At 38.0% G+C, this 27913-nt stretch overlaps 2 protein-coding genes across 6 annotated transcripts in view; both read right to left on the minus strand.

The window, feature by feature from the left end:
* Positions 1-14958, minus strand: part of RSPH3 (radial spoke head 3) — an 89879-nt gene extending 74921 nt beyond the window's left edge. For all 5 annotated transcript variants that reach the window (XR_005214457.1, XM_037820725.1, XM_037820721.1 and 2 more), the window contains exons 1-2: positions 14739-14958; positions 5537-5624 (exon numbers count right to left, since the gene is read on the minus strand). Coding sequence is in view for 4 of the 5 variants with exons in the window: in XM_037820725.1 (XP_037676653.1) it covers positions 5537-5624; positions 14739-14818 (168 nt within the window). In the remaining variant the exon portion in view is untranslated. The remainder of the gene's footprint in view (positions 1-5536; positions 5625-14738) is intronic.
* On the minus strand, positions 6944-8675 carry LOC119522018 (ADP-ribosylation factor-like protein 5A). Its single transcript, XM_037820737.1, has one exon. It carries the CDS (start codon positions 8409-8411, stop codon positions 7872-7874), a length of 540 nt encoding a protein of 179 aa, XP_037676665.1. The 5' UTR covers positions 8412-8675; the 3' UTR covers positions 6944-7871.
* Positions 14959-27913: the final 12955 nt, after the last annotated feature.

Genomic DNA, 27913 nt, shown 5'->3' on the forward strand with positions numbered 1-27913 from the left:
TTGGTAAGCCTTAGACTAATAACCTAAGTTTTTAGCTATTTAGTTTAATCATCTCTAAAATGGGAATACTAATAACATCTATCTTAGGTTTTGGTTGTAAGGAACAAATTATATGATAATGTAAAAAGCCTAACACAACACCTGACCTAGAGTAGCATTTCCCCTACAAGGTTATCATTTCCTTTTACTATAAAATAATACAATGACATTACCATAAAAAGGAGGAAAGAGTCACCAATAATTCTGTTTTTCTATTCCAATTACTAGTATTATTTTGAGATCATTCAGTGAAGACTTTTTTGCTTTGTGTATTTATTCTACATTATTATACATATATACTTGATCTACTTCCAATTTATTAATGGATTAGAATTATAAGGTTATCATTTCCTTTTACTATAAAATAATACAATGACATTACCATAAAAAGGAGGAAAGAGTCACCAATAATTCTGTTTTTCTATTCCAATTACTAGTATTATTTTGAGATCATTCAGTGAAGACTTTTTTGCTTTGTGTATTTATTCTACATTATGATACATATATACTTGATCTACTTCCAATTTATTAATGGATTAGAATTATAAATGTCAGCTCTTAAAAGGTTGGGAGTGTTAACATAAATTCAACAAGTTCATTTTAGCAATGCATTGCCCAACCTGATTGTTTCATGGATCTAGTTAAACATTTCTTCTAAAAAAAGTTGTATTTTTGAAATAGTTATAGATTCACAGGACATTGCAAAAGTAGTACACAGAATCCAGTGTACTCTTTACCTAGCTTCCCACAAGGTGACACCTTATATAATTGTAATTCAATACCCAACTAGGAAACTGGTAATATACTGTTAATGGGTCTTACTTAGTTTTCATAATTTTTCAAGTATTCATTGGTATATGTCTGTATATATACAGTTGTATGAGCTTTTTAACCCATATATAGATTTGTGTAAACACCACACCAGTCGAGATCCAGTCCTATTCCAACACCACAGAGGAACTTCCTCAGGCAGAGATTTGTACCCATGCCTTAACTTCCTATCTGTTCCCCTGGCAATCCCTAATCTGTTCTCCAGTTCTAAAGTTTTGTCTTTTCGATAAGGTTATTTAAAAGGAATCATACAGGATGTAATCTTTTAAGATAGTTTTGTTTTGTTTTTGTTTTTTTTTTCCCCACTAAGCATAATGCCCTTGGGATCCATCCAGGTTACCGCATTTATTGATACTTTGTTCCTTTTCATTGTTGAGTAGAAGTCCATTGTATGGATGTGCCAGAGTTTGTTTAACCACTTACCCATTGAAGGACATTTAGGTTGTGTTTTTAGTTTTCTACAGTTTGAATAAAGCTTCTATGAACATTCAGGTACAGGTTTATGTGAGAAAATACATATCCATTTCTCAGCGATAAATGCCTAGGACTGTAATTGCTGGGTTCAATGGTAAGTGCATGTTTAGTTTTATAAGTAACTGCCCAACAATTTTCCAGAGTGGATGTACCATTTTATATTCCCATCAGTAAGGTACAAGAGTTCCAGTTGCTTTATATCCTTGCCAGTACTTGTTATTATCACTATTTTTTATTTAAGCTGTTTTAATAGATGCATAATTGTATCTCATTGTGGTTTTAATTTGCACTTCCCTAATGGTTAATGATGTTGAACATTTTTTCATATGCTTATTTGCCATCCATATTTCTTTGGTGAAATGTCTGCTCATATCTTTTGACCATTTTCTAGTTGAACGGTTTGTTTTTTACTATTGGGTTTTGAGACCTTGGTCTGACCTTTGCCAAATATATGATTTGTAAATATTTTCTTCCAGTCTGTAGCTTGTCTTTTCATCCTTTTAACAGGATCTTTCACATTCCAGAAGTTTTTAATTTTGATGAAGTCCAATTTATCATTATTTTCTTTTACGGATCCTGCTTTTGGTGTCATTCTAAGAACTCTTGCCTAGCACTCGGTTCTAAAGGTTTTCTTCTTTGTTTTCTTTTAAAAGTTTTATTGTTTTATGTTTTACATTTAAATCCATGATCCATTAGAATTAATTTTTGTACACAGTATGACATTTAGGTCAAGGTTCATTTTATTTTTTTGTCTATGGTTGTCCAGTTTCTCCAGTACCATTCATTGAAGAGGTAATCTTTCCTCCATTGAATTGTTTTTGACCAGGTCAAAAATCATTTGGGTATATTTGTGCTGGTCTATTTATGGGTTCTCAATTCTGTTCCGTTGATCCATGTGCCTATTACTCCAAAAATACCACACTGTTTTGATTAATAGGGCTATATAGTAAGTCTTAGTGTTTGTTCGAGTGCTCTCTCTCACTTTATTCTCTTTCTTATAAATTGTTTTAACTATTCTAGTGCCTTTGCCTTTCCAAATAAATTTTAGAAGAAGCTTGTCTATATCTATGTAAAATCTTGCTGGAATTTTGAAAGGAATTGCATTAAACTTCTAGGTTAATTTGGGGAGCCTTGGCACCTTTACTATAGTGAGTCTTCCAATCCATGTACATACACAGGTATAAATTTAACAAAACACGTATAAGATCTATATGAGAAAACCTATAAAACTCTGATGAAAGAAATCAAAGAAAATCTAAGTAAGTGGAGAGATGTTCCATATTCATGGATAGGAAGACTTAACATTTTTAAGATGTCAGTTCTTCCTAACTTTATCTATAGATTCAATGTAATCCTAGTCGAAATCCCAGCACATTATTTTGTGGATAGTAACAAACGGATTCCAAAGTTTACATGGAAAGTCAAAAGACCCAGACTAGCCAACACAATATGGAAGAAAAACAAATTTGAAGGACTGATGCTAGCTGACTTCAACATTTGCGATAGAGCTACAGTAATAAAGACAGTGTGGTATTGGTGAAAGAATAGACAAATAGGTCAATGGAACAGAATAGAGAGTTCAGAAACAGAACTGGACATCCACATATAAAACATGAATCTGGACACCGACCTTATACCTCTCACAAAAACTAACTCAAAATGGATCAGAGACCTAAATGTAAAATGCAAGAACTATAAAAAATTCTAGAAGAAAACAGAGGAGAAAATCTAGGTGACCTTGGATTGGGAGTGACTTTTCAGATATAACTGCAAAAGCATGATCCATGAAAGAAAAAAATCGATAGTTGGACTTCATTAAAATTAAAAGCTTGTGCTCTGTGTATGACACAGTTAAGACAATGCAAAGACAAGCCACAGACTGGGAGAAAATATGTGTAAAACACATACCTGACAAAGGACTGGTATCCAAAATATACAAAGAACTCTTAAAATTCAACAATAAGAAACAAACAATGCCATGAAAAAATGGGCAAAAGATCTTAACAGATACCTCACCAAAGAAAATATACAGATAGCAAATAAGCACATGAAAAGATGCTCAACATCACATATCATTAGAGAATTGTAAATTGAAACAACAACGAGATACCACTACACATCTATTAGAATAGCTAAATCCAAAACAAGTAATACCAAATGCTAGAGAGGATGTAGAACAACAAGAACTCTCATTCATTGCTTGTGAGAATGCAAAATGGTACAGCCACTTAGGTTGACAATTTGGCAGTTTGTTACAAAACTAAACAAAGCCTTATCATATGACCCAACAATTGAGCTCCTAGGTATTTATCCAAAAGAACTGAAAACTTACGTTCACGCAAAAACCTGCACACAACGTTATAACAGCTTCATATGTAATTGCCAAGGATTGGGAGCAATAAAGATGTTCTTCAATAGGTGAAAGGATAAACAAACCATGGTACATCCATACAATGGAATGAATGGAATTATTCAGCAATAAAAAGAAATAAGCAATTGAGATACAAAAAGACAAATAAATTGTTTTAACTATTCTAGTGCCTCTGCCTTTCCAAATAAATTTGGAACCTTAAATATGATACTATAATGGTGGATAAATGACATTATGCATTTGTCAAAATCAGTAGAACTGCACAACACAAAGACTGAACCCTTATGTAAACTATGGCCTTTAGTTAATAATGTATCGATATTGGCTTACCAATTGTATCAAATATACCACACTAATGCAAGAAGTTAATAATAGGGGAAATTTATTTATTTATTTATTTATTTCTAGTCTGGCAATGTGTGACTTTTTTTTTTTAAATTCATTTTATTGAGATATATTCACATATCATGCAGTCATACAAAACAAAGCATAAATTCGATTGTTCACAGTACCATTACGTAGTTGTGCATTCATCACCAAAATTAATCCCTGACACCTTCATTATCACACACACAAGAAATAACAAGAAAAATAATTAGAGTGAAAAAGAGCAATTAAAGTAAAAAGAACACTGGGTGCCTTTGTTTGTTTGTTTGTTTTTTTCCTTCCCCCATTTTTCTACTCATCCATCCGTAAACTAGACAAACGGGAGTGTGGGCCACATGGCTCTCCCAATCCCACTGTCACCCCTCATAAGCATACAATTGTCTTCAAGATTCATGGGTTCTGGGTTGTAGTTGGATAGTTTCAGGTATTTACGCTAGCTACTCCAATTCACTAGAACCTAAAAAGGGTTGTCTCTATTGTGTGTAAAACTGCCCACCAGAGTGACCTCTTGGCTCCTTTTGGAATCTCTCTGCCACTATAGCTTATTTCATTTCCTTTCACATCCCTCTTTTGGTCAAGAAGATGTTCTCCATCCCATGATGCTGAGTCTACATTCCTCCCCAGGAGTCACATTCCACGTTGCCAGGGAGATTCACTCCCCTGGGTGTCTGATCCCACGTAGGGGGGAGGGCAGTGATTTCACCTTTCAAGTTGGCTTAGCTAGAGAGAGAGGGCCAAATCTGAGCAATGAAGAGGTATTTGGGAGGAGGCTCTTAGGCACAATTATAGGCAGGCCTAGCCTCTCGTTTGCAGCAACAGTCTTCCCAAGGGCAAGTGCTGTGGTAGAGGGCTCAATTCATCAAACCACCAGTCCCCTATGTCTGTGGGCATATCAGCAACCATTGAGGTGGGGAAGCCTGACACTCCTGCATTCTCCACCAGCTCCTCAGGGGGGCTCTGCATATTTTTTTCATTGTTTTTTTTTTTTTTTTTAACTCAACTATATAAAAATATATATATTTTTAAATACAATAAAAAAACATTTCCAACAAACCATAACAAGGGAGTAAGAAAAAGACAACCAACCTAAGTATTTTACTTCCAACATGTTCCTACTTTACCAATAGGGGAAAATTAGGTGGCAGAGAAGAGTGGGTATATGGAAAACTTTTTGTACTTTCTGTTTAGCTTTTCTGTAAAACTAAATCTGCTTTAAAAATTAGTCCATTAACTTTACAAAATGATCCATTAACATATTGGAGCCTGTATTTTGTATGTCTTTTTTTTGAATTTCATTTTTCTAGTAATTCATCTTTATTGTATTTTATAAATGTTTTGGTAACAAATTGTTTAATTGAAAATTAAACACACACACTCATCCTTCACCATAGAGTTTGAAAAGTTTTGTGTCAAGGCTATTCAAATTACACTTACCAGTGGTAACGTCTGTAAAGCATAAGTGTTGCCTCGGATCACCCTTCTGTCATACATTATATTTCCATAACGCATAGGTTCTTCATCTCTGTAAAATATTAAAATTTAAATACCTACTTTAATAGTATTGGTGTCTATGAACTGAATTCATTTTCAATAGAATATAGACTAAGATAAAAATATTTTAAGAAAACAGATTTTTGTTTTAGCACAGTTCATAAGACAAGGAGACAAACGGCTACCATTTATGGAATCCTTATTATATGCCAGGATTTTCACATACATTATTTTATTTATTGCTCATGAGTCTTAAAGTTAGTATGATTCCTACTTTACAGAAGAGGACACAAGAGTAATCTGGCCTAGGTCACCTAACTAATAAATGGCAAAGCTGGATTTAGACTGTAAATCTGTTGGACTGTTTAACATATGTGAAAATGGCCCATCGGAAAAGGGGCCTGCCCTAAAGAACTGAAAAAAAATTGATTCAAGGATTTAAAAGGTACATTAATAAAAGAATCAGGCTTAAAAGAATAAAATAAGTCAAATTTCTCATTGCTTTTTTTTTTTAATCATTTTATTGAGATATATTCACATACCACGCAGTCATACAAAACATCTCATTGCTTTTTTTTTTTTTTTTTTTTTTTTTTTTTACTTTTGTAAAAGCATGTTGACAAATATCAAAATGTTATACATGCACATTAAACATCATAATATGAATCTAAAACACAAAACATCCAATGTGGAACACTGATTTCCCATGTCTGACTTGGATTTAGATGCTGTTTTATTTTATTGAAATGAACTTCCAAAATTTTGTCAATGCTTATAGAATGTACTATTATTTCTCACTTAAAACCTTCAGGAAATCCAAAAGTAGTCATTTTTCTTCTTGAATATTCTAAAACATGTCAGTTTGAATTAGCCTTCAGATTTTCAGGGCATAAATGAGATGCAAGTAAGAGTACCCAGAATATATTTTAACACATTTATGATAAATTTACAGTATGACAGAAATACCTTCAACTTTCAGATAATGAAAAAAAAATACCTTAAGTAAACATAAAAGTTATGACAGGTCAAGTTACTTCTTAGTGAAAATGATACATCACATCAATCAATTTTTATACGAAATTCTTAATTAAAAGCATTCAAAAAACATCTGCCTCTTCTAATTGTCAAACTGTGTTCATGTGGTCGAAGATGATACAAGACAACAGAAATAAAATATGTCAAACTATTCCAATTCCTAAAATTAGAAATATGAAATTATTGTTGCTGCTTAGAAAATATGCTTCACTTTTCATCCGAAATTTACTTTAAATGCTCAACATATAAGTTAATACCAAAAAATATTCTATTACTTCTCTGGATAGACATGTTTCACAAAACATTTTCAATTAATGTTGAAAAAAATTACTTGATAATTTTAATCACAAGTAATGACTGATGAGTGGATCAACAATTTATTCATTAATATAGATGGCATACGGACCTATACACGGAATGATCTGATAATTATTCGCCATGTAATTCTGCCCATTAGAAATACTTAAGCCAAGAATTTGATATAAGTTCCATTCAGTTTCAGTATATGTTTCCGTGTGATTTGATCAACAAAAAAATATGTACTCAACATCAAGTTTTTTTCCTTTTTCTTTCTTCCTTTCTTTTTTGTTTTAAGAGCAGTTCAATGATTTGGGGGTTGGTTATTACAATACAGAGAACCTAAGGGTGAAAGTACAAAATGGCACTTAACACCAATGCCAGTACTCATCACATATGGTTACAACTAAGGATAAATTAATTTTCGTGTTACTCACTTTTTTTGAGAACATAAATCAAAGCCATTAACTCAAACTTGAGGTATATACACAATACATACACAACATAATGCAAAATACTTTTCATAGGTAACACTACACATTAAAATACTGGGAACTGAATATCTGTGCTGATTTGTACTGCGACTTATTAGAACAAGAAGAGAACAACATTCAACTAGGGAGGTTTATACTGACAATAAAGGTCTTAAATGTCTTCCTTCTTTTATACTTACCACAGGCTACACAATGTCCTGAGAGGGGTCATTTTCATTATGAGAAAAATGTCAGTCACAGCTTTAAGATTTAACTTTGGAAGGAACTAATGAGAAAGCCAATTGGAAGGTGAGACTTCATCTTTGTTTTCAAATAAGTGGTCTTAATTTTTCTTCTTATAGAAAAAGTTTAAATCAGTTTATTATAAATATATCTAAACCATTAATTTTTGCAGCTTTCAGGAAAAGTCCAGCACTTCGTTTACACAGTCTATGCGAAGAGGTCAGCAGAGATCATCTAATCTTAAGTCGTGACATCATCCATTCAAGTCCTTGGCACAGTCCCTCGCCTGTAAGAGCACAGCATGCCTGGATATGCCACTGGTGATCTTTAATAGAAGTTAGTTTCAAAAACTGGGAGATTTCTGCTACAGTCATACATTCTTTAACATCTTGTTTATTAGCAAAAATCAGCAATCCAGCTTTTCTTAGGTCCTCATGCGCTAACATTTTATACAGCTCTTCTTTAGTTACAGAAATCCTTTCTCTGTCTGTACTGTCCACAACAACTATTACAAACTCAGTGTTAGTATAGTAAGTGTTCCAGGAAGAACGAAGAGATTCTTGACCACCAATATCCCACATTAGGAAACGTGTATTATTAATGACTATCTCTTCTACATTACTTCCTATTGTAGGGGATGTATGTACAACTTCATTCATAGAAAATTGGTAAAGGATGGTAGTTTTCCCTGCATTATCCAGCCCAACAATGATAACTTTGTGCTCCTGGTGATTGAACAGTCTCCATATCCTGGTGAAGAGAATTCCCATTCTTGGGCAGCGGACCCCCCTCCAGCTACCCGTGCCGCCTGGCCTCCCCCGGCTCAGGCTGAGGGGGAGGAGAGAGACGAGCCAGAGCCTCCGCCTCGGCTGCTGCTGCTCCCGCACTTGCCGCCCGCCCACTTCCAAGGAACCGGAGGGAAGCCGAAGTCCAGGTCGCCCTGCCGCGCGCGAGGCCCCGCAGCTACCGCCGCGGGACTCGCCTGGCTCGCGGACATCGCCGCCGCGTTGTCTGCGCCTCGCCTCGCGGGCCACCGTCCTCCTCATTGCTTTTTAAACTCAATATTTTTAAAAGTTACTGTTTTAAATGTTAATAAAATTCAGATTTTGGGTTCAGAATGATGAAGTGAAAAATACACAGGTGTGTATTTTCAGGCTGCCTTGAATGCCCCCAAGCATGAATGGGGTAAACGTATTTATATAAAATTATTTTCATTAAATATTCTTTAAATGATATCCTATCTGTACCTATGAAACCAAACAGTGACTCTACACCAATAAGAGTACTCGATCAGAAATGATTTTGAGAGGGGCAGTAAGTTGCTTGTTTATCATATACTGATGCCATTAATGAATGACCTGAGTCCATATTATTTAAAACTTGGATATATTCCACTCCTTATCTTATCTGACTTCGGTGGAGTGTTCAGTTTAGGTGACCCCTCCGTCATGGACACCTCTGTGATACCACAATATTCTTCTGATTGCTTTTCTGCTATATTTCTTTGATGTTTCTCCTTAGCCTTTTGTTTGCTGGCTCCTGTGGTACTGGAGGATTTCCTTAGGGCTCAGCCTTCTCTTCTCCTTACTTGATCTCTTCCATTCTCAAGGCTTCAATTATGATCCATATACCTAAAACTCCCAATTTCATTTTATCTTTAGCTCAGACCCTCTCATCTGAGTTCCAGGTATGTATATCAAATTACCTTTTCACATCTCACTAGTATGTCTCCAAGGCAAACTAATTACCATTCTCCCACTCCAACTTGTTACTTCTTCAGTGTCCCCTATATCAGTAAATGGTACTACTGACCACCAACTGGTTCATTCCTGAAACCTGGAAGTTATCCATGATTCCTCCCTCTTCTCCACCCCCCACCCACATACAACAAGTCCTGTTGATTCTACCACTCAAATCTCTCTCCCATTCATCCATTGCTCACTGCTACCTCTACAACAGTCTCTGAACAACACTGCTCCCTTAATCTGCTGTCTACATTGCAGCTAGAGAGTGGTCTTGTGGAACGGAAAGATCCAAATGAAATGCTTATCTGTTTAAAGCCTCCTAGTGCTAAAGTAATAATGAAGAATAATTTTGGACCCGTGACATTATCAAAGACCACAAACACACAAAATCTATAACAGCGAATGCTGGTGAGGACGTAGGGAAAAAAGTATGCTTAAACATTTCTGAAAGAAAAGTAAATTGTTCCAGTTGTTTGTATTAAAAATATACATGGTTTAACAATTCCACTCCTGGGAATCTGCTTCCCAGAAATAAAAATACCAGTACACAAGGCTGTTTATTGAAACCTTGTACTCTGTAGCAAAAATCTGAAAGCAAACTAAACACCAACAGTGGAAAATTTTAATAAATCATGGTATATCTATACCATAGGTTATCATGCTGCCATTCAAAATAACCGAGCAACATGTTTTTTGGAAGGACTTCCACAAAGTTAAACAAGAAAAGGAAGAAGCTGATAATCGTGTATAATATGCTACCATTGCTACCAAGTAAACAAAGGCCTGATACGTGTGCATCTATATGCATATATTTATACGTTTGTACATAAATATGTGTGTATGGAGAAATGTACAGAAGCATTAAAACAAAGTTGTTACCATGGTTTACCTTGGGGGCAAGGGAGGGAGAGCAGGTTTGCAGGGGATGGGAGGTGGTAGTGAAGCAAATAAAAAAGAAATAAGGCTGCCCTAAAGATGCTCCCAAGTATGAAAGATATGAGCCTATTTATATAAAATTAAATGTTTGTGTATGTATACTTAAAAAAATAGAAAAAAAGAGAAACTACAACTCGTTAAATAGCTGGAAAGAAAACCAAATGCAGATTAACATGGGTAGTATGATTCTATTTTGGAAACAAAATTCCTATACATATGCGTATGTGTTCAAATTTGTATGTTCCAGCAAGGAGGTATAGAAGAACAATATAAGATTGCTAAATTTGGTTACAACAAGGAAGCAGGAGTGGAGGTGGGTGGGAGATAATTAACTTGTCTTTATTCACCCTTATGTATTTTTCATTTACTTCAGCAAGCATATATTACTTTTGTAAATGGAAAACCAGTAACTTTAAACCAAAACACACATCAATCTTTCCAATCCTTCCAATGGCTTCCAACTGTTTTGTGAGGATCAAGACCAAAACACTTATCATTTCTGAGGCTCCCCATGTTCTGCTTCCAGCTGCTCCCTCCACCTACTTCTTGTGTCCCTCTTCCCTAGACCTGCTCTCTGTTCTCTGACCACAATGTTCTTGTAGTTTCCTCAAACAGGCCATACTCCCCACTTCAGGGCTTCTGTACATGCAGTTTCTTCTTTCTAGAATGTTTCCCCGCCACCCCCCACCAGACTCCCACCCTCTCCAAATTCATTTGGCTATTTCCTAATAGCCTTCAGAACTTAACTTTAACATCACTTTCTCAAGAAAGCGTTTCTTGCCTCCCTACTTAATTTGTCCAACTGGATTGATGACCTTCTTGTGTGCTGAAGCATCTGTGCTTCTCTTTTGTGGCAGCCATTACGTTAACCAATGTCCAGTGCCTGTCCTTCTCAACACCTTGTAAACCTCATCAGAGTGAAGCCATATCTGTCTTTCTCACTGCTGACTGACTGATTTATAAAGTAAGGGAGCTGACTGTGCTTTGAAGTAGAGTACCGAACAAAACTAACTGGTCCACAAGTGGTCTACAAGGAAAGAGCAGGGGTCAGGTTGTCAAACAGACCTGAGTTTAGATCATGGCTGTGACATTATTAGTTGTATGTCCTTGGGAAAGTTAACTTCTCTCAACCTTATTCTCATCAGGGAAATGGAAGCAATGCTACCTACTTCTCAGAGTCATTGTAAAGATTAGAACACCCAATACAACACTAGGTGCTCAATAAATGGTAGCTATGATCATTACAGTGACCTTTTAAAATCTAGCTGAACTAAACAGATATACAAATCTGCTACAAATAAACCTCAGAAGATGGAGCTTTAGTTGTTTTCCTGTGAATTAAACAAACATACATGAACACCCCTGTTGATGCAATTTAAAACATGAACTAAAATTATGATTAAATATGCAACTAACAAACTTGGAGCAGAAAGGAAAGGTTGATTTCAGAGAGGGAAGAAAAGAGCAGGGGTTGTCAGAGGTAGGGCAGGCAATTTGACTTAAGGCTCTTTCCTTGATGGTTGGTAGCACTCAGGGCATAGCCACTAGCAAAAGTAGTTCTTCCATTTCTCTCTCAATTTCTTCCCCCTGAGGAATAAAGGGCCATATGAAAGAGGAGAGAGATTTTTTAAAAGACCCATGCCCCAAACCACCTAAAATTACATTTGCCTCTAAAACCTACCTTAAAAGTTGGTAATTGTAAAATTACCATGGTTCTTTTCTCTACCTCACTGGTGGATGCCTAGAAGTTCTTTATGGAATCAGAAGTCAGTGGCTTACAAGCTACTAACATTAATATTCCCTACACATTTGTACTTAATCAGAATTACTATATGAGATTAATTCCTTTCCTGTTTTGACATGGGAATGAGGGATGAAAAAAGGGCATTGGGTGGGACAAGTGGAGAAAACAGGAAAATCTTGGAAAATATCAAAGAATATAATTCTGTCTGAGGTCATGATTTTATTACTTTCCTATTGCTGCTGTAACACAATTCCACAAATTTAGTGGCTTAAAACAACTCAAATTTATTATCGTATAGTTCAAGAGATCGAAAGTCCAAAATGGGTCTCATGGGTTAAAATCAAGGTGTTGGAGGGTCTGTGATCCTTTCAGAAGCTCTAGGACAGAATGTTCCCTTGTGTTTTCAGTTTCTAAAAGCTGCCTGCACTTCTCTGCTCAGGGCCCCTTGCAGCAATGGTATCACTATACCTCTGCTTCTGTTATCACATCTCCTTCTCTGACTCAGTCCCTCCTACTTCCCTCTTTCACTTACAAGCACCCTCGTGGTTACATTGGGTATTAGGACTTGGGTATCTTTGGGAAGGAGTGTCATTATTCGTCTTACCACAGTGATTTTAAACTTCAATTGACAGGGTCAAATAAAAGATATGTTCAAAGGTAATTTTTTTTCATTTCTTTGCATTTAGAAAAACACTTCATTTCATTAGAAAGATTATATACCCTTCAGCAAAGGATTTGTAAAATGAGGATGTCATTATTACTTTTCCTTGGGCATATGCCTAAAGGTGAATTTAGTAGACATTATTGTCACTTAACCACCAACAAATACATAAAAGTTGTATTTTGGTCTCTTGTTTGTAAAAATGAGAACACTGGTATTCAAATATTCTCTTTCAGCTTCAAGATTCTAAGAAAAGGTGGAAATCCTTGGCTCACATTAGGCATGTGTTAAACTCAAATTTCTAGATCCATTCCACATGAATACCCCTGTTGATGCAATTTAAAACATGAACTAAAATTATGATTAAATATGCAACTAACAAACTTGGAGCAGAAAGAAGAGGTTGAGTTCAGAGAGGGAAGGAAAGAGCAGGGGTTGTCAGAGGTAGAGTAGGCAATTAGACCTAAGGCTCTTTCCTTGATGGCTGGTAGCACTCAGGGCATAGCCACTAGCAAAAGTAGTTCTTCCATTCCCTCTTAAGTATTTGTGATTGATTGCTCATACTTAAGTATAGAATTTTATAGTTATCCAATTAGATTTCATTTTTTGATTTCAGCCCAGAAATACACCAAATTAAGATAATTTGAAACTTTGACTCTGTTGGATGACATTAGTTATCCATTCCAGTCATGCATAGTCTCCAAATCTGAAAGATTTTTATCCAGTTCAGCTATAAATTTCTGAACAAGATAGGGTCAAAGATCTCATAGATAGAGATCTTCCTCCAGGTTGACACAAAAGCATGTTTTCTTTGGATATGGTCCTCTGGTCAATCATCCTCAAATTTAGTTAACACTCCCTGGACACTTTTCAATATTTTGTCCATAAGGATACCATGGGAGGTGGACTCAACTACTTTCTTGAAATTGAGACCTTAACTATGTCTTCAATATTACTTCAACACAACTAATGAATGAATTACTTCCATATACCAATCAACGAATCCTAAATAACAACAGAAGTATTTGCTCCTAATGAACCACCAATGATTCTTGTGTATCTTATTTGCTGGCCTAATTTGTAAACAACCACTTAAAGGCACTAGAAAGTGTTTTTGGAAAGGGTCCACTTTAAATTAAATCCTTTTGTAAATTAAATCCTTTTGTAATATAAACAATCCCTCTTCAAATTTAGATTTTCTACTTTGGTTTTCTTAAAGTGATTTAAATAAAAGCCTCATTTGTCAGAATAAGACAATTACGAATTTGGATTCAGTGTTTTAAATAAGCATCAAGGGTGACATTGCTGATGCTCATTCATTAATTCAACATATTTGTGTTGAGCACATACTATGTGCCAGGCATGGACCTAGGTGAATAACTGACCCAAAGGTTCCTACTTTCTCAGAGCTCGCATCCTTGTGAAGTTCTGCTGATTCAAAAACTGGGGCTTTTTGGAAAGAACTCTGAGAGAACCATGACGTTTACTTCCTTTTTAATTTGCAAATAGTCATCAATGTAAAACAAAATTTGGGGTCCAACATGAAGGATAAACTAATTCCTGTCCAAAGACTTGTGTGGAAAGAGCTCTTGGGCAAGCTATTGTGTGTGATGCGTCCCCATCTGTATTATGGAGTTATAAAATCTACTTGACAGGACTGAGGATTAAATAGGAACATGTATGTGAATGACCCCAGCAAGGTGCTTGGCACCAAGATGGCCATCAATAAACATGAGTTAACTCAAACTTTGTGAAATAAGCCGATTCCGTGCACATGTTTTCAGTCAGCAACTCAATACGTTTAACACTAAAAGTTAACTAAGAGAGGCCACCTATCTCCCTTCTTACTTCATTCCTCCACACCACGGGAGAGTTCTTTAGGGAAAGTTTTATTTTGGTAGTGCAGCACAGACAGATTTCGACAGGGTGAGGGCGCCAGGCCCCGGCCCCGGGATGGGCTGCAGGTGGAGACCCCACCAGGGTTGGTTGGGAGCATGGCTCTGACACTCACGGCTGCAACACGTTGTCCCGGTAACGGCGGCGCTGGCAAGGAAGGGGCCGGGGCCGGCTAGTGTAGGTGTAGGTGCCCATAGTCGGAGCGCTGAGGTTCGTAACCGTGGAGGCCGGGTGCGGGGTCGAGCCTCCTCTTCGGTGGAGCTTGGCTTTGAAGCACGTGGGCGCTAAGGTGTCGTGGGAGCCGGAGAGGTGTAAGTAGTGCCAAGGGCAGGGATTCCGCGACGCACGCAGGGGCGGCAAAAAGCGAGGCAGTCGAGACTGGAGGTTGCCAGGGTAAGTAGCCGGAGCTACACTCTGCTTACTGCAGACAACACAAAGCCCGCCAGCAGCGCCCCCAGCGGTTGCCGAGCAACCGGGAGTTCCGTCTGAGGGCGGGGCCCACGAGGAGTTCCAGCGGGCGGGTTTCCTGGGAGCACCCGTAACGCAGGACACTTCCGGCTCCTGGCTACGCCCGCCCACGCCGCCGCTGCAGGTGCGCCTGCGCGTTCTGGGTGTCCTTGCCAGGGACGCGGGGAGGGTGGTGATGGTGGAGAAGGAGGCGGTGGCCGTGGACGGCAGGCGGAGGATGGTGTGCCCCGGCTTTTCTCTTGAGTGCGGCTTTGCAGAGCTGTCGTTGACTTCATGTTCCGGGGGCCACGTGATCCCGCTCTGGATGGGTGTTCTCTGCTGTTTCTCCTTCCGCCACTGCCACAGCTCTGCTCGCTAGCTGCCCCTTACGAGCACGCACGCATGGTTCCAGCTCTGTTACGTGCCTAGCTAATGCTAGGGTAGGGCCTCCCTAGTGTCTCCCAGCAGGTATCTCCACCTCTCCTGCCCCAGGGACGGCTACCGCCGCTCCCGTCTATTCCTTTCCCCGCCTTCCTTCCCTGTTCACCACTCTTTTTTTTAAATGCAAATTTATTGATATATATGCGCATACCATTCTGTCATCCAAAGTGTACAGTCAGTTCACAATGTCATCATATAGTTGGGCATTCATCACAATCAATTTTTGAACATTTTCATTACTCCAAAAAAATAAAAAATAAACAAAAATAAAAACAAAAGTAAAAAGAATACCCCAAACCACCCCCATCCTTACTTCCCATTATTCATTTACTTTTTGTCCCCATTTTTCTACTCTTCTGCCCATTCACTGGATTAACGGAGTGTGAGCCACAGGGTTTTCACCATCACATGATCACACCATATAAGCTATATGGTTACACAGTCGTCTTCAAGAATCAAGGCGACTGGATTTCAGTTCAACAGTTTCTAATAAACTAAAAACTAGAAAGGGATATCTATATAATGGATAAGAATAATCTCCAGAATGACAGCTCTACTCCATTTGAAATCTCTCAGCCACTGAAACTTTGTTTCATTTTTCCTGGGTCCAGGGCTCATCCCCGGGAGTTACGTCTCCCATTGCCAGGGAGATTTATACCCCTCTTGTTCACTACTCTTTTGAGCACATCATAGCACTCTTGCATGGAGCAACAAGGGCCGCCCGTTAGACAACTAATTCTGGGAAGGAGTGGGTGTATGTGACCGCCTGTTGAGTCTTTCTTTTAGGCCCTCCACGCCTTAATCCATTAGGTCCAGCCTCTGAAGAATAAAGCAGACTGGGTTGGGTCTGTGATTTAGGGATGGAAGATGCTTTGGTTCTTGTAATGGCGATGTGAAAAATCTTGTTTGTGCTAAGGAAGTGTATGTGTCTTGTGTAATTAATCATTTACATTTCTGTTTTCATTTACTCCTGCGATTTAGCAAATGCTGCCTTGATTTGAAATCCGGGTTCTGCAATTTTATGTTTTTGTGCTTCATCTTCCTAATCTGCAAAATGGTGATAATATAATTTACCTGTTGGGGTTTGTTGTGAGGATTTAAAAAGTTAATAAACATAATATATTTAAAACTGTGTCTGGTCAATGGCAAACTAAAGATTTCATAGTCACTCCTGCACTTTGAAGCTTATGGTCTAAAGCAGAGGTAGGCATTGTATAAATAATACTAAAATAAGGGTGTATGGTAAATGCTAGAGATAAAAACACTGTGGGAAGATTTTACATCCGGTCGCCTAATTTTTTTTTTTTTTTTTTTTTTAATCATCATTTTATTGAGATATATTCACATACCACGCAGTCATACAAAACAAATTGTACTTTCGATTGTTTACAGTACCATTACATAGTTGTACATTCATCACCTAAATCAATCCCTGACACCTTCATTAGCACACACACAAAAATAACAAGAATAATAATTAGAGTGAAAAAGAGCAATTGAAGTAAAAAAGAACACTGGGTACCTTTGTCTGTTTGTTTCCTTCCCCTACTTTTCTACACATCCATCCATAAACTAGACAAAGTGGTGTTTGGTCCTTATGGCTTTCCCAATCCCATTGTCACCCCTCATAAGCTACATTTTTATACAACTGTCTTCGAGATTCATGGGTTCTGGGTTGTAGTTTGATAGTTTCAGGTATCCACCACCAGCTACCCCAATTCTTTAGAACCTAAAAAGGGTTGTCTAAAGTGTGCATAAGAGTGCCCACCAGAGTGACCTCTCGGCTCCTTTTGGAATCTCTCTGCCACTGAAGCTTATTTCATTTCCTTTCACATCCCCCTTTTGGTCAAGAAGATGTTCTCCGTCCCACGGTGCCAGGTCTACATTCCTCCCTGGGAGTCATATTCCACGTTGCCAGGGAGATTCACTTCCCTGGGTGTCTGATCCCACGTAGGGGGGAGGGCAGTGATTTCACCTTTCAAGTTGTCGGTCGCCTAATTTTGAGGTAATTTATAAAAGGGCTAGAAGAGAAAGTGACATTTAAATTGTGTTTGAAAAAATGATCTTTGAATGGTGATCATCTTGGGGGTAATTTATTCAAAATGGAGGAAATAGCTTGAGCAAAGTCTCAAAAACCAAAGCAGAGTTGGAGAATAGTAAGTAGGGGTTGACACCAAATCATGTAAACATTGAACACTAGCTTATCGTTTAGAATGGTTTTACCCTCAAGAAATGAAAAACTAGTTTAGAGTGACTTGAGCAATAAGGAATTTATTATCTCGCAGAGGTCCAGAGGTAGTATGTTTTCCAGGTTGGTTAACTCAGGGGCTCAGCACATCACAGCAATTGGGAAGATGAGTAACCAGCAAAGGAGACTTGAAAAGAAGTGGCCAGAGAGATGAAAGAAAATTCAGGAAAGTATAGTCCCCAGGAAATCAAGTAAACAAAGTGAGTCAAGGAGAAGAGAGTAAACAACTGTGTCTAATACTATACATAGGTTAAGCAAAGTGAGAACAAACAATCAACCATTGGATCTAATAGCACAGAAGTCATTGGTGATCTGGAAAAGGGCAGCTTCTGTGGAATTATAGGTGTTAGGATAATTATAATGGGTTTGGTAGAGAAGGGCAGGAGAGAAATTTGTGACTTGAATTTTGCTACAAAGAAAAAGAAAGACATAGGTTGGTGGCTGGAGAACAGTTGGGTCAAGAGAAGGTTTTATAGTTTTTAATGGGAGAATTGAGTCTTTCATATGAGTGATTTGGAATTGATGTATATGTGTTTACATGAGAGACTCAGAACTGATGTATAAGTGTTATTTGAGTGATTCAGTATCAGAAAGAATGATGTAGGAGAGGGAGGGAAGACTTGGTGGAATGATGTGCTTTTAGGCAAGAAGGGATGGATTCTTGTGGGGACCCAGGGCCTGGGCTCCCCCTCCCTAGTGGAAAATGAGGTCCCCTAACATGGAGCAGTCTGCTTGACTAGGACAGAAGTTGAAGGTCATCAGATCTCCTCAAGGAAGAAGGTGTGTAGTAAACAAAGCATTGGAACTCCCCTCCCCTGAACACTGTTGATAACAAATGTCCAAAGCCCTGTGTTATGAAACTCTGCTGAAACTTTGTTCTTACATCCTATGGAATGTCTTTGTCCCAAAATTTATAAGCTGCCTTTTGCCCTCCCCACCCTTTGCAGACCACTAATTCCCTTTTCCTCAGCTGCCCACCACTGAGAAGAATCTTCCCCTGTTCAAAAGTCCTAATAAACCCATGTCTCACTTTGTGTCTGGTGTGTTCTTTACTCTTAGGGCTGTGCTAACCCTAAGAACAATTCTTGTGCACAAGTGGAGCTCATCCATAGAAATAGGAGAAGAGGTAGAGTATTAGGCCACAGATGCAGGTAAATTGAGAATATATTAACATTAAAAAATTGCTTAATAGTGAATGTTTCTGATGTAGCAGGCACTATGCTCAGCACTTTACATTCACAATTTCCTTTAGTTATTAGAATGACACTGTGAGGTAGGTTCTGGTATTATTCCCATATAACATAAGAGAGAACTGAAGCTTAGAGAAGTTAAAATAATTTACCAGTTAACAGTAACAGAGTGTCAGAATCGAGATTTAAACCCTTGTCTGTCTGACCCTAGAATCCGTGTACTAAAATATCAGGTGGTTGTGCTCATTACCTTCCCACCCCTTTTGTGCTCTCTGTCTCTCATCCTAAATTACTCATTCTCCAAACCCAAATAATCAAGTCCTGCCCGTTTTACCATCTACATGTTTCTTGATTCTGGATCCTCTTCTTTGCACCCTGACTATTCTTACCAGGGCAACTATAACAAGCCTTTGACCTGATCAATCTGACTCCATACAACCTAAATTGGATCTTCTATGCAACCACTGAATGATCTAAATAAAATGCAAATCTGATCATGTAGTTCCCTCCTCAAATTTTTCTATAACCACTGCCAAAGAAAAACGTCACTAGACAATGTTAAACAGGCAGAGATGACTTTATTTTTAGCTACCATGGTAGGGGAGAGAAAGTAGAACTCAATTCCGAAGAAGGCAGAGGGTGGTTGAGTTTTTTTTTTTTTTTTTTTTTTTTTTTTATGCATATATCTTATTTGTATTTATATATATATATATATTTTTTTTTAAATCATCATTTTATTGAGATATATTCACATACCACGCAGTCATACAAAACAAATTGTACTTTCGATTGTTTACAGTACCATTACATAGTTGTACATTCATCACCTAAATCAATCCCTGACACCTTCATTAGCACACACACAAAAATAACAAGAATAATAATTAGAGTGAAAAAGAGCAATTGAAGTAAAAAAGAACACTGGGTACCTTTGTCTGTTTGTTTCCTTCCCCTACTTTTCTACACATCCATCCATAAACTAGACAAAGTGGTGTTTGGTCCTTATGGCTTTCCCGATCCCATTGTCACCCCTCATAAGCTACATTTTTATACAACTGTCTTCGAGATACATGGGTTCTGGGTTGTAGTTTGATAGTTTCAGGTATCCACCACCAGCTACCCCAATTCTTTAGAACCTAAAAAGGGTTGTCTAAAGTGTGCATAAGAGTGCCCACCAGAGTGACCTCTCGGCTCCTTTTGGAGTCTCTCTGCCACTGAAGCTTATTTCATTTCCTTTCACATCCCCCTTTTGGTCAAGAAGATGTTCTCCGTCCCACGGTGCCAGGTCTACATTCCTCCCTGGGAGTCATATTCCACGTTGCCAGGGAGATTCACTTCCCTGGGTGTCTGATCCCACGTAGGGGGGAGGGCAGTGATTTCACCTTTCAAGTTGGCTTAGCCAGAGAGAGAGGGCCACATCTGAGCAACAAAGAGGCATTCAGGAGGAGACTCTTAGGCACAAATACAGGGAGGCCTAGCCTCTCCTTTGCAGCAACCGTCTTCCCAAGGGTAAAACTTATGGTAGAGGGCTCAACCCATCAAACCACCAGTCCCCTATGTCTGTGGTCATGTTAGCAACCATGGAGGTGGGGTAGGCGAATACCCCTGCATTCTCCACAGGCTCCTCAAGGGGGCACTACATCATTTTTTTTTTTTTTTTTCCCCTTGTTTGTCTTTTTTCTTTTTTTTTTTTTTTTTTTAACTTTCCCTTCTTTTTTCAAATCACCTGTATGAAAAAAAAAGTTAAAAAGAAAACAAACATACAATAACAAAGCATTTCAAAGAGACCATAGCAAGGGAGTAAGAAAAAGACAACTAACCTAAGATAACTGCTTAACTTCCAACATGTTCCTACTTTACCCCAAGAAAGTTACATAATATAGCAACATTTCAGTGAACTTGTTCCTACTACAAGGGTGGTTGAGTTTTATAGTCAAGCTTAGAGCCATGGAAAAGTACTAGTGAGCCATCTGGCAAAAGAGGGGAGGGGGATGTCTTAGTTTCCCGGTGGCAATGACAAATACCACACAATGGGTTGGCTAAAACAATGAGAATTTATTGTCTCCTAGTTGCTGAGGCTAGAAGATTGCTTACTCCTAGGACCAGTAGCATTCAGGTTGCCTGACAATCATTGTGTTCCTGGGCTTTTTTGTCACTTGGGGATGTCCTTTCTCTTCCAGGTTCTATTGAATTCTGGCTTTCAGCTCTTCCAGTGGTGTTCCTCTTAATCTTAATCCTATTAGGCCTCCGCTAATAGGAATAAGATCCATCTGATTCAGTTGGCCACACCTTATCTAAAAATGACATCTTCAAAAGTTCCAATTTCCAATGGGTTCACACTCCCAAGAATGGATTAAGAGCATATTGTTTTCTGTGGTACATGATTCAACCCGCTACAGGAAAGAGTGGGATGAGATTGATAACTTGGAATGGCTAGTATCTGAAGTTGTCTTTTTGTCTTTTTTCCTACAGTCCCACAGCTGGAAGATTAGTTTCAAGGTACTCAGGGCAGGTATGGGTAGGGGTGTGCAAGGAACAAGGCTGGCAGCTTGGTCAAGACAAAGAAGAGTTCAGTCCTCTTAAACTGCAGTTTAAGCCCTTCACTTTTTGGCTACTTTCTATTTTTCAGGTCTCAAATCTTGCTAACTTCTGCCTTGAACTTTTTTCCCCCAGCAAAGCTGAACCCTTACCATCCCACTGCAGTACTGCCATGTTTTCCACTTCTATATCTATGCATTTTTGTTTTCCCATTATCCCTTCTCCTGAATGACTTTCTTCTTATCTTTTAAACCCCAGTTCCTGTTATTTTCTCCAGGGAGATATTTCTGATGCTGTTACTGGACAAAGATGGTGGATTCTTTGCCTGATGTGTTCAAATGAGCAATTCCCAAGACACCAGAATTTCAAACGGAGAAAGAGTTTACTGCTAGGCACAAAGCAAGACAGCAGATGGCCTATCAGTTGAAAAATCTGTCTCCCCAAACTGCAGTAATTCTGATAGTTTTATAGTATTAGAAGATGTGCAGGTTTTAGGGTAATGAGCACAGTGGCTTCAGACGATGTAGAGGTGATTTAATTATTGACCATGCACAGATTGAATACATGCTTAGTCACAGAACCTATATAAGAAAATGGCATCCTTAATATGATGGGTGTGATTTTTAATATTATAATGAGGTATAGGTGACTTATAGGTTAAAGTCTAATACTGTGCATGTCAGGCAGGCTCATTTTGGTTAGCTCCATCTTTGGTTATCAAGATAACTTTGGACTTGGGGTGGGTTAGTTCCATACTGACCCAAGAGCCTTCGTTAATAAACATTAGGGGCTGTCTTTAGTGATCATAAGACTCTAAAGTTGAAAAGCCAGCTAAAATGGGTACAAGTGAAGGTTAGTCACAAAGTTTTTCTGATCACAAGGGCACAAGATAAAGGCTATACAGTCATTATCAGAAATCAAGGCAGCTGGATTACAGTTTAGAGATTTCACTTATTTCCCTCTGTCTACTCTAATAAACCAGAAAGTAAAAAATGAGTATCTATATAATGATTGAGTAATTATCATCATCCCTTAAATCTTAACTTCTCAGTTACACTCTGGATTCATGGAGCTTTCATCATTGTGAAGGAAGGCAGAAAATAGACAAATAAATCAAAACATGAAGAAATAAGCAAATGTCAGGGAATGATAGAAGCTTGATGAAAACATTTCAGGTGTTATAATAGGGAGTGCTTGAGTGACTGCCTTAGTTAGGTAGTAGAAAAGGCCTGAAAGGTAATATGTAACTTTTGACCTGTATGTCATTAAGAAGGAACCAACCACTTAATGTTTTGGGGGAAGAGAAACACAGGTGGCCAGTGCACTGTCCCTAAGGCAGGGGCAAGCTTGTCACGTTTGAGGGAGAAGAAGGCGGTGTGGCTAGAAGAGCAAGGGAGAGAGTGGTTGGACATGGATTTTTAGAGTAGCTGGGAATCAAATCATGTAGGGCCTGGTAGAGTGGGGGTAAGGATTTTGGATTATGGGGAGCCATTCAAGGGCTTTTCGTAGGGGGATAATATGATCTGAGTTATATTTTATGAAGTTTACTCTGGGTTGTTATGTGAAGAATGTATTAAAGAGGTGAAAAGTAATACACTGGTTCTATAGTTGTAACCAAGAAGTTAGGATTTGGGGAATGATTTGATTACTGAATCATTATATAGATAATCCTTTTTTACTTTCTGGTATTTTAGAGAAGACAGAGGAAAAATCTGAAATCTCTGACCTGTAATCCAGAATCCAGCTGCCTTCATCTTTGATAATGATTGTATAGCCTTTATCTTGCGCCATGTCATTGTAAAAACCTTATCACTTTTGCCCCCTTTATCTTTTTTTTTTTTTAACTTTGGAGTTTTATAATCATAAAGGCAACTCCCTTAAGTTAACGGAGGAACTTGAGTCAGCTCAGAACTACCCATTGACTTGTTCTTGTAATGGTTAGCTTGGTTCTAGCATAGTTCCACTCCTTTACATTTGTAAATTGTTTCTGCTTATATTTGTTATTGAAATGGTAACAACTCCATCTCCCCTTGTTTAAATCTGTAAAATCCTTGAACTCCTTAGACAGGGGAGAGATTTTTAGGTCAATAGACATAGACATCTGATCTCGTGCTTCATGCCTAGCAATAAACTCTTTCTCTCTGGGAACAGAGCAGGCAAATGGAGATCTAGCAGATCTTTAGAGATCAGCAGAAGAGGAGTAGCCAGCAAAGGAGAAGGGAACCAAAGTGAGGTCTTGCTGAAACCAAGGGTTTCACCTGGTCAAGTATTACTGAGTGGTTAATTAAGATGAACTATGAGAAGTAACCATTCGTTTTGTTGTTATTGTTTCAATAATTCATTCATTTTTTAATTGTGGTAAAATGTGCATAGCATAAAGATCATTTTAACCATTTTAAATGGACAATTCTTTGACATTAAGTGTATTGACAATGCTGTGTAACTTTCACCACTAATTTCAGACTATTTTCATCATCCTAAAACAAAACTCATATTCATTTATCAATAACTTCCCATTTTCTCCTCCCCATCCTGCAACCACTGTTCTGCTGTCTGTCTCCATGAATTGGCTTATTCTAAGTATTTCATATAAGAGAATTCATATAATATTTGTCCTTTTGTGTCTGGCTTATTTCACTCAACATGGTAAATTCAAGGTTCATCCATTTTGTAGTATGTAGCAAGAACTTCTCTTCTTTTTATGGCTGAATAATATTCCATTGTATGGATATACCATATTTTGTTTATCCACTCATCTGTTGATGGACATTTAGGTTGCTTCCACCTTTTAGCTATTGTGAATAATGTGATGAACATTGTTAACCACTGGGTTTGCCAATGAGGAAGACATTGGTGAATTCAAAAATAATAGCAGTTTTTGGGAAGTGGTAGGGACTGAAGCCCAATTAGAGTAAATTAAGAAGAAGATTCAGTTACAAGAAGAAGACTCTGCAACCACAGATTTTTACTTCCAGAAGTTTTGCTAATATTTTAACTTCTTAGGGAAGTGCATAAGGCCTTTGGACAAGTCTCTCTACTGAAAATGGGTAGCAGTTGCACCTGAGTTAATAAGTTTCTGCCACAAGGTGTCACTAATTCTCTATTAGTTTTTAGTAAGTAAAGTAATTGCCGTGCAGGTATACCTTGTGTTAAGGAAACACCGTTTTAAAAATCAAATTTATAAAATAGGCCAATAAGGATGTAGTTATTTACATGGTGGAAAGGTTTCCTTTCAGGAGCCAGTCTCTCTAGTATATCTGACATATGTGGATAGAGGTGAAGTGGAGCCTTGAGACCAGGGTTCTGAATATGGAGCGCTGGATTTGGGATTAGAAGATTTGAGTTTATCTCCAGTTTTGTCCGGTACTTGTTAGTTGTGTGACCTCAGACAAATTTTAAATTATTCTTTATTTTTTTGCTTGTTGTTATTTAAAAATCATAGCTAGTAAATGTCTTCTCTATCTCACCCAATTATTTTTGACTATCCAAAGAGATGTCTGTAGCAGTGTTTTGAAAACTGTGGAATGCTATTTAAGGACAAGATTTTTTCTAATTTTTATAAAAATTATTTATGCTCAACTTTATAGCAATATAGGTGTTACATAAAAAAGCATTTGTATTAGTCAGGACTCCAGTTGCATATGGTAGAAACCTAGTCTGAATTTGCTTGGCGAAAAAGGGAATGTTTTAAAAATTTTTCAGGGGGTGTGGATGTACCTCAGGTGGGCTTCAGGGGATCCAAATGATGGCAATATGTGCCCTCCTGTCATTCCCTCTTTGCTTCTATCTGATGTCTTTAATTTCATTAGCTCCAACTTGCTTTCTCCACCTAATGGGGAACATGGCTCCTTCCTAAGGGAAGGTGTTGATTGGCCTGAACTGGGTCCTCACTTTGGCCTAGTGGATGGAGTGCTCTGATTGGCCCAGCACCTGTCAGTTATGATCCAATCAGATTTGGACAGGATACTGATTCATTTTAGCACAGATATGATCCCTGGTCTTCCACCCCTGAGTTCTGAGGCTGTTTTTAGAGGAAGGGGAACTGTGAACTCTCCTAATTGTTGTGAACTACCCAAGTTGATATCCATTTCAGCAGAGCACACCTGAATACATGAACAGTGTAAAGGGATAATCCACAATATTTATTTTGTTTTGCATATAGAGCAGGACTAGTTTAGCTCAAGCCCAGAATGTGGGCTAGGCCAAAATTGGTATCCAGAGCACTCCCACCAGACCTCTGCTGCTTCTAAAGAGGAACAGTAGTGAAAATTTCCTGGGGACACCTATGATGCCGGGAACTGGGTGATCTTATGCATCCTCTTCTAGCACATGTGTGGGAGGAGTTGCTGTTATATCTCACTCATAATCTACTCTTCCTTAAGAGTATGGTATCAAGAAAATGTGGCCCGTAAGGGGCCACGACAAGGAAGTGAGAGATGGAGGAGGTACAGTGGCTCCTAACTGCCTCAGCCTGGAAGTGACACGGTTCCCTTTCCAGTCCATTGGCCCTAACCTAAATGCAAGAAAGCTAAGAAATGGAGGGAAGCACATGGACATTTATCAACCACAATTGCTTCTGCTGCATCGACCTTTCATTCTCTGGATGAACTACTAGAAGGTGGTGTAGAGACGTTTGTGGCCAAATGCTTGGGCTTTTGAGTCAGACTCACTGGGCTTGCGTCCCTTCTCCTCCACCATTAGAAGTGATACGAGTACAGGCATCTGCTGTGGGACTCAGTGTCCTCATCTCTAAAATGGGGACACAATGTGACAGGCTGAAAAATTAAACAGGGACTTAGCATAGGATCTGGATCAAAATATGCCTTCAGAACATGTTAATTATTGATATTGTTGATTATACTGTAGAAATGAAAACAAAGGTATATTCAGTTTTGTTCTTATCATACTGGTCATTGACCACAAGAGGATTAAAAATCAGGCATTGGAAATGAAGAGGTCATTTTTGATATTATGTAGGTTGAAATGTACACACAATAACATCCTACAGGCCAGTGGGGATAGAGTCCCTCTGAGAAGGTGAGAATTGAGGGCTGGAAAAGTAGATGCTATAGAATTACCTTGTTTTTGGTGGAGGGAATATGAATTTTGAAATTATGAAAGCCATTGTCAGTTACAATTAATGTTCAAATTTTTAGAAATAAAATCCTAATGCTTTGAAACTGTCTGATATCTGTATGTCTGCATGTCTTAGTTTTTTTAATCAGACAGTATTGCTTATCATCTTTTTCTGTGATAAGTTGACAGTGTAAAGGGTTAAGATAAAACAACAGATATAACTAATTTAAAGTGAATCAGAGAGAAAAAAATAAAAATTTACCCAAAAAAGCTGGGTGTAATTTTTTTTTGTAAAAGAAATATTATGAGGTGCATTGTCAGCTATATATGGTATATTTAACTTTTTAAATATGCTAATTGCTTTTAACAAAAAATTCTTAACTAGAACTATTAATAAAATTTTTCCTTGCATATGGAATAATGAATCACAAATCAATTTAGTTATTCATGAAATCTCATCTGAGAATAAATTCTCCTACACTGAACTCCTTTAGCAGGAAGCAGAAGCAAGTTTTCATGAAATCACTCATACTGAATGAATGGAATCTTCTTTGCAGCTCTGAGATTATATTGCAATCCAGCAATTGGAGACACTGTATCAGTCGAATCACCTGCCTGGCAAAAGGCAAATATCTTGAAAGTGGAGACTACTACCTTATCTGGAAGGCCTGTGTCTCCCTCCTTCATACAGTTTACCTGGTGTCTGAAAATATTAATAACATTGGTAGAATTTTTTACTGTATCTATGCAGTGAATGTTCTTGAGTCTTTAGAGTTTAAGAAACTCTAATGTAGAACATATCTAGGGCATCTAAAATATGTTCAAGGATACTTTCTGAAACTGATGTTTCTGGACCCCAAGATTTGCTTAAAAAGATAGGGTTGGGACCCCTGATTTGAAATGCCATCTGACAGAAGTTGGAATTTCTTCCCACTTCTAGCTAAATACCCCAGGCAGCAGGGAAAAGGTATGTCCCGTTTCTCTCTGAAAGAGCATGGTAGACGAAAACAGTGGGAGTGGGGATAGGAGTTCTGCACGACAATTTCTTTGTTAGCTTGAGAAGGAGATTTAAAATGCACACAGATATACAAAGAATGGGGCCAAGGGGAATTATGATCTATGTTTGTTGGCCATTGCTTATTTATTTCCTGTATTGGAGAATTTATTTCCCGTATTGGAGAATAAGAAAACAGGAAGATTTATTTCCCGTATTGGAGAATAAGACAACAGGAAGAAGATGAAGGCAAGGAAGAGGAGTAGGTAAAACAGGAGGCCTAAGAAAAAATGCTATCAACTAGGAGAATGAACATGGACTTGAACAGGAAGAAGCACACGTCTCTGAAACTGGTG

Source organism: Choloepus didactylus, chromosome 2, assembly GCF_015220235.1.
Source record: "Choloepus didactylus isolate mChoDid1 chromosome 2, mChoDid1.pri, whole genome shotgun sequence".
In the NCBI taxonomy this organism is placed as follows: domain Eukaryota; kingdom Metazoa; phylum Chordata; class Mammalia; order Pilosa; family Megalonychidae; genus Choloepus; species Choloepus didactylus.